Source organism: Acinonyx jubatus, chromosome C1, assembly GCF_027475565.1.
Source record: "Acinonyx jubatus isolate Ajub_Pintada_27869175 chromosome C1, VMU_Ajub_asm_v1.0, whole genome shotgun sequence".
In the NCBI taxonomy this organism is placed as follows: domain Eukaryota; kingdom Metazoa; phylum Chordata; class Mammalia; order Carnivora; family Felidae; genus Acinonyx; species Acinonyx jubatus.
The window spans coordinates 18375584-18386967 of record NC_069381.1 but is presented as its reverse complement, the minus strand read 5'-3'; the positions used below and the strand labels follow the sequence as shown (position 1 = coordinate 18386967).

General features: G+C 57.6%; 1 protein-coding gene across 1 annotated transcript in view; it reads left to right on the top strand.

The window, feature by feature from the left end:
* Nucleotides 1-1536: 1536 nt before the first annotated feature.
* The window catches only part of RUNX3 (RUNX family transcription factor 3), a 57580-nt gene continuing 47732 nt past the window's right edge, over nucleotides 1537-11384 (top strand). Inside the window, exon 1 of the mRNA XM_053209174.1 lies at nucleotides 1537-2144. Within this exon, the coding sequence (XP_053065149.1) occupies nucleotides 2087-2144 (58 nt within the window). The 5' untranslated portion in view covers nucleotides 1537-2086. The remainder of the gene's footprint in view (nucleotides 2145-11384) is intronic.

Here is an 11384-nt window from a genome sequence, read left to right as displayed (position 1 = left end):
CTTTCACCATAAACCTTCTTCCTCCCTGGAGAAATGACAACCCATCACCGACTCTACCACCGCCAACTCGCCATTGAGGAACAGAAGACTGAGCCTTCACGGGGTTCCAAATGAGGCACAGGCAGCGAGTCTCCGAGGGCGGCCTGCTCCCTAGTGACCAGCCTGGCTGTGGGCGGAAACAGGTCTCCGTGGGACCTTGGACAAGCCTCTCCTCTCTCTAGATGCCCGCCCTGGTCTGCGTCGGCCTAGACACCACCGTGAGTCCGAGGATGGTTGCTGGGGCCCAGCTCCACGCTCAGGCTCCCTGAGAGGGACCAGGGGCCAGTGCCCGGGCTTCTGAGTCTCAGGACGGAGCTTAGAGGGCGCTGCAGGCTGCTGTATGCTACTATGGCTGAGGCCCAGGCTCATAAACCGGACGCTGGGTTCTAATCCCACTACAATACTCTGTGGCCTTGCACGAGCTGACTTCAACATCCTACGCCTCAGTGTCTGACCTATGCAATGGGCGAGTACAGCTTGCAAGGGAAATGGTGAAAGCCACCACCCTCTCCCCCGCCCCCCCCCCCCCACACACACACCCCTGGGGACACAGAAGTGTAGAAGTGAATCATTTCCCATGTCTTTTCTACTTCAGAATCCCTTGAACTTCCTGGGCCACAAAGGATTCAAAAAGTGCCCTGATTAAGGGCCATGGGGCGGGGCAGGGCGGGGCGGGGCCAGCCCTGGAGGCCGGAAAGCCCAGGCACATTAGGCTGCAACAGAGAACCCCGAGGACGTGACATCGGGCAAAATGAGCAAAGGGCTTTGAATGCCAAGCTCAGGGGCTCAGAACCCGAGCCCTGCTGAGGGCTCCTTGGCCTGGACGGGCCCCCCGCCGCCAGCTTTCACAAGGGAGGCCTCAGCGTGCAGGCTGCACTGGGGTGTGAGCCCTGGTGAGGCCACTCCACGAATTTCCCTGTGTATTAATCCCACGTCCCATAAAATCCCCCTCCAGTGCCACACATGTGGACGCTTCTCCCCGGCAACGGTGGCGGTGGACTGTGGCAGGGTGTCAGCCGCAGCCCAGGGGCTGGGTGGCGCGGAGGAGAGCCCTGCCACCCGCCGGTGGGTCTGGGGAGGGCCCTCGGGCCTCCGGGCCCGCCCAGGCCAACACTGGCCTTAATTAAAAATGAGTCTCCTGCAGGATCCAAACCACCGCCCGGCCACCCCCTCCAACTGCTTTCGGTTCTGCTCCTGGGCCGCGTGCTGAGGCCAGCCCCACAAATAAAAGCCATCACTTTTTTTTTTTCTCTCTCTCTCTCTTTCTCTTTCTCTCCCTCTTTTTTTTTTTTTCTTTTTTCCAAAAAGAGAGAGAGGCAACCACAAGATCTCCTAAGAGGCCGTGACATCACAGCCCAGGTGACCACAGCCCAGCCAATGGGCCAAGGCCGCGAGCTGGCTTCTTGTATCCTGTGAGCTGAGGTTGGGTTGACACTGTGAAGGCCTGGTCCCTCAACCACAGAACCACAAGGCCAGGCCCTCAGCCGCCTTCAGGGCCCTGCGCGGGAGCTGGTTGGCTCCCGGTCCTCCCCACCCCCGGGCCGCCCTCGCACCCACTGGAGCCTGGGCTCCGTCGGGGGTGAGCCTCATTCATTCATTCCCCGTGGCGCTGATGCTGGGCCTGGCTCTGCTCTCCCTGCCCTACATGCTTCTCCGCCCTGGCTGCCGAAGGCCCCTTCCCGCCATCTAATGATACACTCTGCATACGCTTCTGTTGAAAATTTGTGGCTAGACATTCCTGTGGGACTGGGAATCCAAATTCTTGGGTACAAACAGAAACTTACTTTCCTTGGGGATTTCTCTCTCTCTCTCTCTCTCTCTCTCTCGCTCACACACACACTCTCGCGTTCTTTCCTTTTTTCTTTTTCGTAGCAATAGGGGGGGGGAAGAGACAAAACAAAACAAAACAAAAAAACAAACAAAAAGCGACACCACCCCCCCCTTTTATTTTCAAAAGTAGCCAGGAAAAAATAAAACAACAACCAACCAAGTCAATCCCAACCCGACCCCCTGAAGGTCTGATTTCTCGCCTTCCTCAGAGAGGGGCATGGCTTCGAACAGCATCTTCGATTCCTTCCCGACCTACTCGCCAACCTTCATCCGCGGTGAGTAACGATTGCCCAGGGCCCTGGGCTGAGCCTTTCGGGTGGGGAGCTGTGGCCAGGCCCCGGACCGCGTCCCTCCACCGAGCACCCTGGCTGCCTTCAAGGGCACGGCCTGCCTACCTAAATCCGCGGACTCTTGAAAGCCTGAGGTGGGAAGAGGGGTTGGTGGCCTCCGTGGTCTCCTGGAGTGGACTTTTGTGGGACTTTTATCCTCAGCTGGTGGGGACAGCAAGTGGTAGGGGAAATGGATACCACAAGACCTCAAAGGCCGACCTCGAAGGGTCCTGGGGTGGAGAGGACATGGAGGGAGTCCCTGTGACCTGAGGCTTCTTGCCTCACTGACGGGGCCCCTGGCCCACCCGGAGAGCTTGGACCCTCCCCCTGAGCTCAGGCAGACGCGGGCTCTGGGGCACACTCAGTCCTCCCAGAGCCAGACCAGCTTCTGTCAAGAGCCATGGATCTAAAGATCTTTCTGAGGACTTCTCCAGTGCTTTCCAAGTCGTCCCGGACTGAGGGAAGCAGAGGGAAGAGATGGCTACAGGCTTTTGTCGAGAGCTTGCATAGCTCTGGGGCGCACTGAAACTGGCTAAGTGTTCGGGGGGGCGGGGGGAGCAGGTCTGGGGAAGGTTTATAACCTTGGTCACAGAGGAGAAGAAAGTGTTTCTGGCTGGATTTGCCTCTATTCGTGGCCTAGAGTGAGTGACCCAGAGGTTTGGGCTGTGTCCTTCAAAAAAGATAGGGTTCCAGGATCCCCCACTTGGGGCCGCTGATGGAGGCTAGGGTTCAGGGGGAGACTTTTCTTGCCTCTGTCCGGCTCGTAAGGCTGATGCGCCATGGTCTCAGGCAACCCCCTGCTGCCTTCCCCCACCCCCCGCCAACCCCCAGCAGGAGTCCAGATGGGGCTGTGGCACCTGAGACTGGGGGTCCAGCGGCCCTGAGCCTGCGTCCCAGGTCAGTGGCTACCTTGCCTAGTGGCCTTAGGCAAGTAACTTAACCTCTCCGTTGTGACCCCTCCGGTTGGGACATTCCGATCGTCTGAGGCTGTGGATGGGCCGTGCAGGAGGGCAGTGCCTCTGGGTGACTCACGGAGACGGGTTCTCCTCCAGAATAGAGAGAGGAGCTGCGTGGGGTCTGCAACTCCAAGGTTCAGGGAGCTGGGGTTGCCTTTTCTCAGCTGAGGTGGTCAACTGAGATACCGAAGTTGGTCTGACTGTCCGTCTGCCTTTCTGCCCATCGGCCTGTCCCACTGCTGGCTATCGGAGTGACTCAGAGACCGTCCCTGGGCGGCCAGCTCCGGGCAGGGACCGAGGCACATTTGGGTGCTTATTGTTTAAAGGTTTCTGCAAGGGCTTGTCTGAGGTGGGACCCCTTCCTCCTCCCTAGAGAGAGGCTGAGGCCGGCTGCATGGCTGCAGATGGGGACGGAGTCGTGGCGGGGGGAGGAGGGGCCGCCACCTCTGAGGCGGATACACTCCCGCCAAACCTGGTTGTGGCTGGTGACAAGCAGCAGCCTCAGGTCTGGGAGCTGACAGCCTTCCTTCAAGCTGCTCCTATTATAACGCAATTCCCCTTTGTAGTCCTCGGAGCTAATTAAAGGCAGTCTGTGGCAAGAAAATAAGAGTTTATAAAAACCATTTGCTGGGTCTTTGTAATCAGTGTTTCTCCCTCCATGAGCAAGATGGAGGGCTGCAGAGTTTAAAACAAAGCAATCTGGGGAGACGAGATGAAGGGACCTGCCACCGAAGATGGGCTCCTGACCCCATGGAGCCCGAGAGAGAGAGGGCAGCCAACAGCAAGGAGCGGGAGGGAGAGGAAAGCTGGCGGCTTTGGGCCCCACGTGCGCCCACAGACAGGATTCCTGACGGACAGGGACACAGATGTGCTTTGTAAGACAGGGTCCGCGGGGAGGGCTCAAGGTCTGGGGCCCGCGGCGTCCGTCCACACTCTCTGACCGACCCCTTCTCTCCTGCCCAGCTCCATTTCCCACATTCCGTTTACGGCACGCTTACTTTGGGGGATCTGTCTCCCCCAATCTGCCACTTCTGTCCCCAGAGACATCCAACCTCTGGGCCATAAAGTCCCGGGCTCCATACTGCCCCACGTGGGGTCCTTAACCTATCCTGAGTCACAGATCTTTCTGGGGTCCCAGGAAGCCTATAGACTCCTTCTCAGAATCACACTTTTTAAGTGCAGGAAACCAAACCTGTGGAAATACGGTTATCAAACGACAAAAAAGCAAGGGGTGAGGTCTCTGTCGTGACACGCTGAGTGAAAAGACCTCAGGAGGCCCAGGAGCGGCCGCAACCCAGTGGATGAGCGGAAACATTATTTCTGGATAATCTGGGACGGGCCCCGAGGAGACAGAAGCACACCTAGGATTTCCACTGGCGACAAAATCGCGGTGGAAATGGAGGCTGAATTTTAGTTAGAGATTCATGAAAGGAAGGATGTCACGTGTTTCCCACCCCAGTCCACAGATGTCCTGAATTCCGTGCAAAAGCAGAACTCCAGGCCTCGGGCCCCGGTCCCTCAGCGGCTCCCAGGACGTCTCCGCCCCTGGGGAGCCTTGAAACACGTGGATTCCCAGTTCCCAAACTCACCTCAGGTCACTCTGGAGAAGAGGCTGGGGAAGAGGGTGGAGAGATGCTTGGTTCCCACCCTGAAGTAGCGGGGGAGGAGGAAAGCAGAGGGCAATGCTCAACTCAAAAGGCTGGCAGGCTGCTGGCTGAATTCCAGGCACCAGGACAGAAGGCGTGAGAGGCCTCCTGGGGCGGCCCCTGAACCCTCCACAGGTCTCCGTCCTTCTCCCTCCTCATCTGCCGGGACTAGACCCGGACACAGGGTATTTATTCTTCTCTTTGGCAAACGGAGACCCTGAGACCTAACTCTGACTCAGACGTACCGTGCATCTATGGGCAAGTCCCTTCCTCTCTTCGGGCCTCGGTTTCCCCATCTGACAAACGCAGGCGATGGCTCTGAGGATGCCCAAGGGCCCATCCGCAGCTCCACTGAAGGCCAGGGCCCTTGAGCTAAACGGCGCGTGAGGCCCTTCTCTGGGGCACCCCCCTGACAGCACACCCCTAAACGGCACCCACACAGGCAAAAGCGCTCCCCTCAGGACACTGAAGGAGGGGAGCCTTCTGGGGAGGAAACTGGAGGAGATGAGCCTGAATTGCCACATGCGGGATTTAGGAGACCCTGGGGAGGCAGGGGTTCTCGTTTACCCAGTAATTCTGCAAAAGCCTATCAGGGAGTAGAGGGCCCAGCCCAGATTCAAGCTCAGGCTGTGGACCCTGACTCTGCCCTTCCTTCGCTAACTCCGCAGCCGGGGACAAGTCCCCTCACCTCTCTGTACCTGTCTCCCCGTCAGTAAAATGGGGGTGATGATTATACCAACCTCACGGGGCTCTGGAGAGTATTAGATGAACAGGGCGCCTAGCCCGGGCGACATGCCCCACAAACATCTTCGTTCTTATAATGTCCACGAGCCTGGCCTTGCGCTGGGATCTTGGACACAAGGGTGACTAGGTCGGATTCTCTGTCCTTGAAGAGCTCAAGGTCCGGTGTGGAAAGAGATGAGTAAGCTGAAAATTGCACTGGGGTGTGGGTGATCAATGTTATAAGGGGGAAAGAACGGAAGTCTAGAAGTTTACAGAGGGGTACTAACCCAGCTGGGGGAAGAGAGAGCAATTCCTCTGGAGAACTTCAGACATTCAGGCTGGGTCTGGCTGGGTCTTGCGGGGTGAAGAGGTGACAAGGGGGGAAAAGGCATCCCGCAGAGAGACAACAGCCTGGGGCAAAGGTGTGGAGACAGGACTGAGATGACTCTGGGCGCCCCCACCCCCGGGATGGCTGGAGCCAGAGGAAGCATTGAAGTGGATGGACGGCAGGTCTGTCGGGCCTCCAGTCTGGCCAAGGTTCTCGAAGCCGCGGTTGGGTGGGCAGTTGACTTGCAGCTCCTCCCCCCGAAGACACCCGGGAGAAATGGAAAACGGCCTCTTGGGCATGAGGCAGGGCTGCGTGGAGGCGGAGGGTGGACAAGATGGCACTGGGCAGATCTAGCCCGGATGGTCTGACTCAGAGGTCACCGGACAGGGAGGAAGCTGCCCAGACCAGAGAGGTCAGTCACTGTCCTTTCCTAAGCTCTGGGCAGTGGCCAACAGCAGGGGACTCTCCTGGGTTTTGCCCTGAAAGTCCCAAATCCCAGGCACCTCAAGACAGTTGGTCACCCTCAGCGGTGTGCCCATGGCAGCCTCCCCCTCCCTCCCCAGCCCTGGGAGATGAACGGACTGACCAGACTGACCGCCAGCCATCCTGCGTCCACTATGGTGCTTAGCTGGCGCCACGTCTGCTGGGCCCCTTTGACGGTGGCTCCCGGGGCTGCCCTGAACACACCCGTCTCCCCAGACCACCCTGTCTGTCCCAAGTGCCCCCCGGGGAGACATTCCTGGGAGCCCCCCACCAGCCACAGGGTCTGGGCGGGCATGAGCCAGCCCCACACAGTGGGACTGTGTGTCCAGGCCTCACCCACGCCCTCTACGGCAGCTGGCGGCCCCCAGCGGCCCCACTGGTCACATAGAGGGCCCATTGACGCCTCGGCCTTGAGGTGGCCGCATCAAAGCCGAGGCTTGCTTGGTTACCTGAGCGAGTAGGGGAGTTTACGGAGGGGAGCGGAGCTGGGAGAAGGATGCCCCTGAGCAACAGGGCCTGAAAACCTGACCCTCCAGAAGGTTCTGAGAGGCAGGGGAGAGCAGCCTCCACGGATCCCAGCCTTGCCTCTGAGCCAGTCCAGACTGCTCGATAGGTGGGGAAACTGAGGCCTGGGCTCAGGGTTTGGCTGGGCGGAAGGAACGGGCAGCAGATACACCCGTCCTTACTCCCGTCCCCTGAGATGCCTCATCGGCAGACCCTTTCTCAAATTCACCACCCAGCGTGTGCCCCCCGCCCCCCCGCCCCGGGAGCTGGGGAGTCTCACCCAATCTTCAAAACTGAGCTCAAACACCCCCTCTGCCAGGAGTCTTCCCCGGAACCACCTGCAACCACCCAGGAGCCCTGGCCTCCCAGGGCCAGCCCTGGTGCCCAGCTTGGTGCTGAGTATCCGCCTACCTGGTAGAAATAAGAAGGGAGGAGGGAGGTGGAAGGAAGAGCTTTAGCCCCTCCATGGAGCCCAGGCCCTCTGTCATTGGCCTTGAAAGAGCACCTCCCAAAGGCAGCCCCACCCCCCAGCCCCAAGCAAGGAGGGGCTCTGGGAATTGTGGGACTAGCATGGGAGTAAGACCCCGTCATACCTTGGGAAGTCGAGAGAACCCAAAACAGTGAGCCCGTGCAGGATACGTTGGAGCTGGCAGACGGAGAGTGCCACCTCCTGATTATACAGAAGGGGAAACTGAGGTCCAAAGAGGGGTCTGGCCTGGGTAAGGTCCAATTCAGCAACAAGAAACCAAGTTTTCTTGCCCACCCAGCGACAAACCTTCCGCCCTGCACATAGTTTAGGAGTCAGGCCGACCGGGTTTAAGCGGTTTTGTAACCAACATGTTGATTCACCTGTTTGAGTCTCAGTTTCCTCCTCTGTGAGATGGGTCTGGGAGCACTGCCGTCCAAGGGTGCTTTCCAAGAGCGAATGGGGCCTGTCCCGCAGCCCTGTGCTGGCCCGCGTGCAGCAACGGCTCACTCAGCGGTCTGTCTCCTGCTGGGCGTGGGCCACTCGGCTGGGCCTCCAATTCCATCATTTGCCACAGCAGATATCCCCGCGTCTGGTTTTCTCAGTGCCAGAAAGGGGTAAGCACGGAAGAGGCTGTAGGGGGACCATGAGACCCCTTGCCAACGGCCCTCTGGGAGGGTGGCAGAGAAGAAGGCGTTCTATGGGGACAAGGCAACATACACTGTGGTTACCAGCCCAGGCTGCAGCCTCTCGAGGCTTCCCTTAGACAAAGCGTTGCTCCTCTCTGAGCCCAGTTTCCCCATCTTTAGAATGGGGAGAACAAACAGTAGCCAATTCAAAGCTTGTTGGATGGGTTCAACAAGGATATATATTACGTGCTTAACGCAGGGTCAAGTGCAGACGGCTAGTGCAGAGTCAAGCCCTCCATAAATGCTGGAAATTATGGCTATTTAATGTTTCCCTCCTCCCGGGGGAAGTTCCTGTCTGATTCTGAGCGGGATAGGCAAAGTGAGAAAGTTGCCTCTCTCTCCTCTGGCCTCCCCCTGGGGTGCCTTTCCAGGCCTTCCCCTGTCCTCTCCAGGCCTTGGGAGTGTCCTGTCCCACTCTTACCCACCCCACCCCCCACTTGTCGAGAAGGACCACCCAGCGTTTCTTGCTAAATAGGTGGAGAGAAGGGCGAATGGATGGACCAGGGACTGAATGAACCAAGACTGACCAGCCTGGGAGGTTTCCAGTGGCCCCCTCACTTCCCCCTTTACCGTCTGGCTCATTCTTTGAAACGCTTGTTGGTGGGAGCCTGGGCACTCCCGTCCGATCGGCACCGCAGCGTGATGGTTTAGGTTCCTCTTTGGGGTTTTCTTTCGCGTCTGGGAAAAGTGTTTTTGGCAAAAGGTTCAGACTTACATGTGGGCGGAAAGGGTGGATGCCCATAACTTATGATTTGCAGAGGTGACCAAAGTCTCTCCCCCCCTTAAAACGTCCTGCACGGCATGACATGGTGACTGAAATCCCACTCAGCCCCTCTGGGGTGCCCATCCGGGACCCCGTAGCCATGACCCTTTAGCATCACTGAATCCAACTGGTCTGCTCATCTCTGCTCAGAGGAAAAGGTGGCTGGGTGCAGAGGCAGCAGAAGGTATTAAAGGAAGAGGAAACTTGGGGGCGTTCCAATGGAAAAGAGAGCAAAAGGGAAGGGGGTGAGGAGGAGAGGAAAGGTCCATTTCCTCCATGCCCTCACCTGAGTGCTCCATGGCTAAGCACCAACACCCCCATAGCCCTGGGAAGTGCCCCCCACTCTGAGGCTTCCCCTGAGTCATCCCTCAGCAGACCTGAGTCCTGCCCCTGCCCACGGAAGAAGCAGGGGCAGGAGGTTAGACCCGCTGAAGCCCCTCACACAGCTCCGGACACTCTCATGTCTCAGGAAGATGTGTCAGAGCCACGATGGTGGGAATGAGGAGCCCCTTGTTAGCGGTGGTGGGGGACCCAAAGGAGAGCCTGTTTCCCCCCTAAAAAGCCGCCGTATACCTTCCCGAAGGGGAAGGGAAGCCACCCCTGAGAATAAGACTTTAGAAAAAAGACTGGAAGGAAAACACTACAATGTCATAGTCAATGCTACATGGTGCACTTATGGCGGGGAGCCTTTGTTACTAACCCTTTGGGTGACTGAGCGTTTTCTAAACCTTTAAACACTGAGCTGGGCCTCCTGCCAGCCTACACACCACAGTGTGGGGCCAGCCTGCTCCTGCCCAGCCTGGGCCCCGCTGGCCACCCCTCCTCTCTCTTCTTCTTGCCAAATCACCGCATCTGTCATCCTCCTCCAGGACCCAGCCCTGTCAGGCTGTGAAGGAAGGGTCTGCCCTGGGCCGGGCAGAGCCACGCATACAGCAGGTGCTCAGGAAACGCTTGTGGCCTGTGTTGTGGCCCTCATGGGGAGACCGTTTTCCCGGAACGCCCAGGACTTGGGAAGTAATGGGGACCAGTTGGTGCTGTTAACCTTCCGGTGGACATTTATTAAACACCAACTGCATGCACACCACACACTGTACTGGGAAATGGGGATACAGGAGCAGACAAAAGGCAAAGATACCCACCCTCCCGGAGCCGATGTTTTAGTGACGAGTGGAAAGAGTTCACCTCTGGAAAATGCCCCGGGGAGATAGGCCAGCACCCCTCGGCCTGTGCCCTTCTTATCTATGTGGAGCCTCAGCCTTCCAGGACTTCCATAAATGCTCCCATGACTCCATTAGATATTCATCACAGGATCTTCACCCCCGTGGCGGAAATGAATAAACAAACAGACTCGGTGATGGTGTGACCTGCGGAAAGTAATATTTAGGAGGAGGAAGGCAGTGAGGAAGGGACACAGAAACCACACTTCTTGATGACTTATGGTGTGCCAGGCTCTGTGCGCGGTTCCTTTCCAAGAATACCTCATTTCACTTCATCTCTACCACAATCCATGTAGCAGGGGGTTATTGTTATTATCCCCACTTTACAGATGGGGAAACTGGGGCTCAGCAAAGAGACAGGACTCACCCAAGGTCACGCAGCTAGTAGCGGGTGAAGCCCAGATACGTGTCATCATCTGTCTGACATCAAAGCCAGCCCAACAAAGCTCTTCCTTCTACCTGGCAGACGTCTCTTCCTCTTTAAGGCCTGGCCTCACCACCTCCATGGAGCCCTCCCTGACACCTCCAGGCAAAGTGATTCATATTCTCCTCTACGCAACCAGTGCAATTCTTTCTCAAATACTTCCAGAAGGCTTCACAGAAAGGGTAGAGTCTGAGGTGGGTAGGTCTGGAAAGGAAGGAACATCAGTGGTCCAGGCAGAATTAACAGTGCTGGCTAAGGGACGGAGAAAGACTACATACAAAGGGTTTCTTAGAGATGGGAGAGCTTGGGGGTCCTGAGGAGAGGCTGAGGGAGAAAAGGCTGGAGGGGAGACGGGCCTAGAGGTTGGGCATGGCCTTCAAGGCGGGGAGTCCAGGCAGGATCCAAGTTGGGCAGTGATGTGGGACAAGGCATCCCATGATGCACCAGGCCGCCTCTGAAATAGGCCAGTGCAAACGTGCACCTTGAGCGCGTGTACGCGTGTGAACAGAGACCACAGGGGCCCTCCCGCACCCACTTGCAAACCCTATTTTTATCACTCCCTAGACATACATCCGAGCCACTGAAACGTTCTTGTTCTCAGGCACGTAGAGCGCTCCATGGATGTGCACATCTCTGGTCTGATGAGGACAAGGGCGACGGCGCAGAGCAGTCAAAAAGCAACCCATCCCAGGGAGAATCTTGGCACCCAAGGCAGCGACACAGTTTGCAGGGCTCAGTGCAAAAGGCATACAGGGCCCCTTGTACAAAAAATCACTAGGAGTTTCAGGATGGCAACCGCGGGACATTACACCAAGTGTGGGGCTCTTCTGAGCAAAGCATCCTGAGAGGCTGCACGGATGGCATGTGGTAATGCCAGCTCTGCCTAGAACAGCCCCGGGCCGGAGGGGCCCAGGGCCCGAGAAGAAACCTCTGTCTCCTTCCCTTGACTTGTGCAGGCTTCCATTCTTCATAAAGTCCATAATTTAT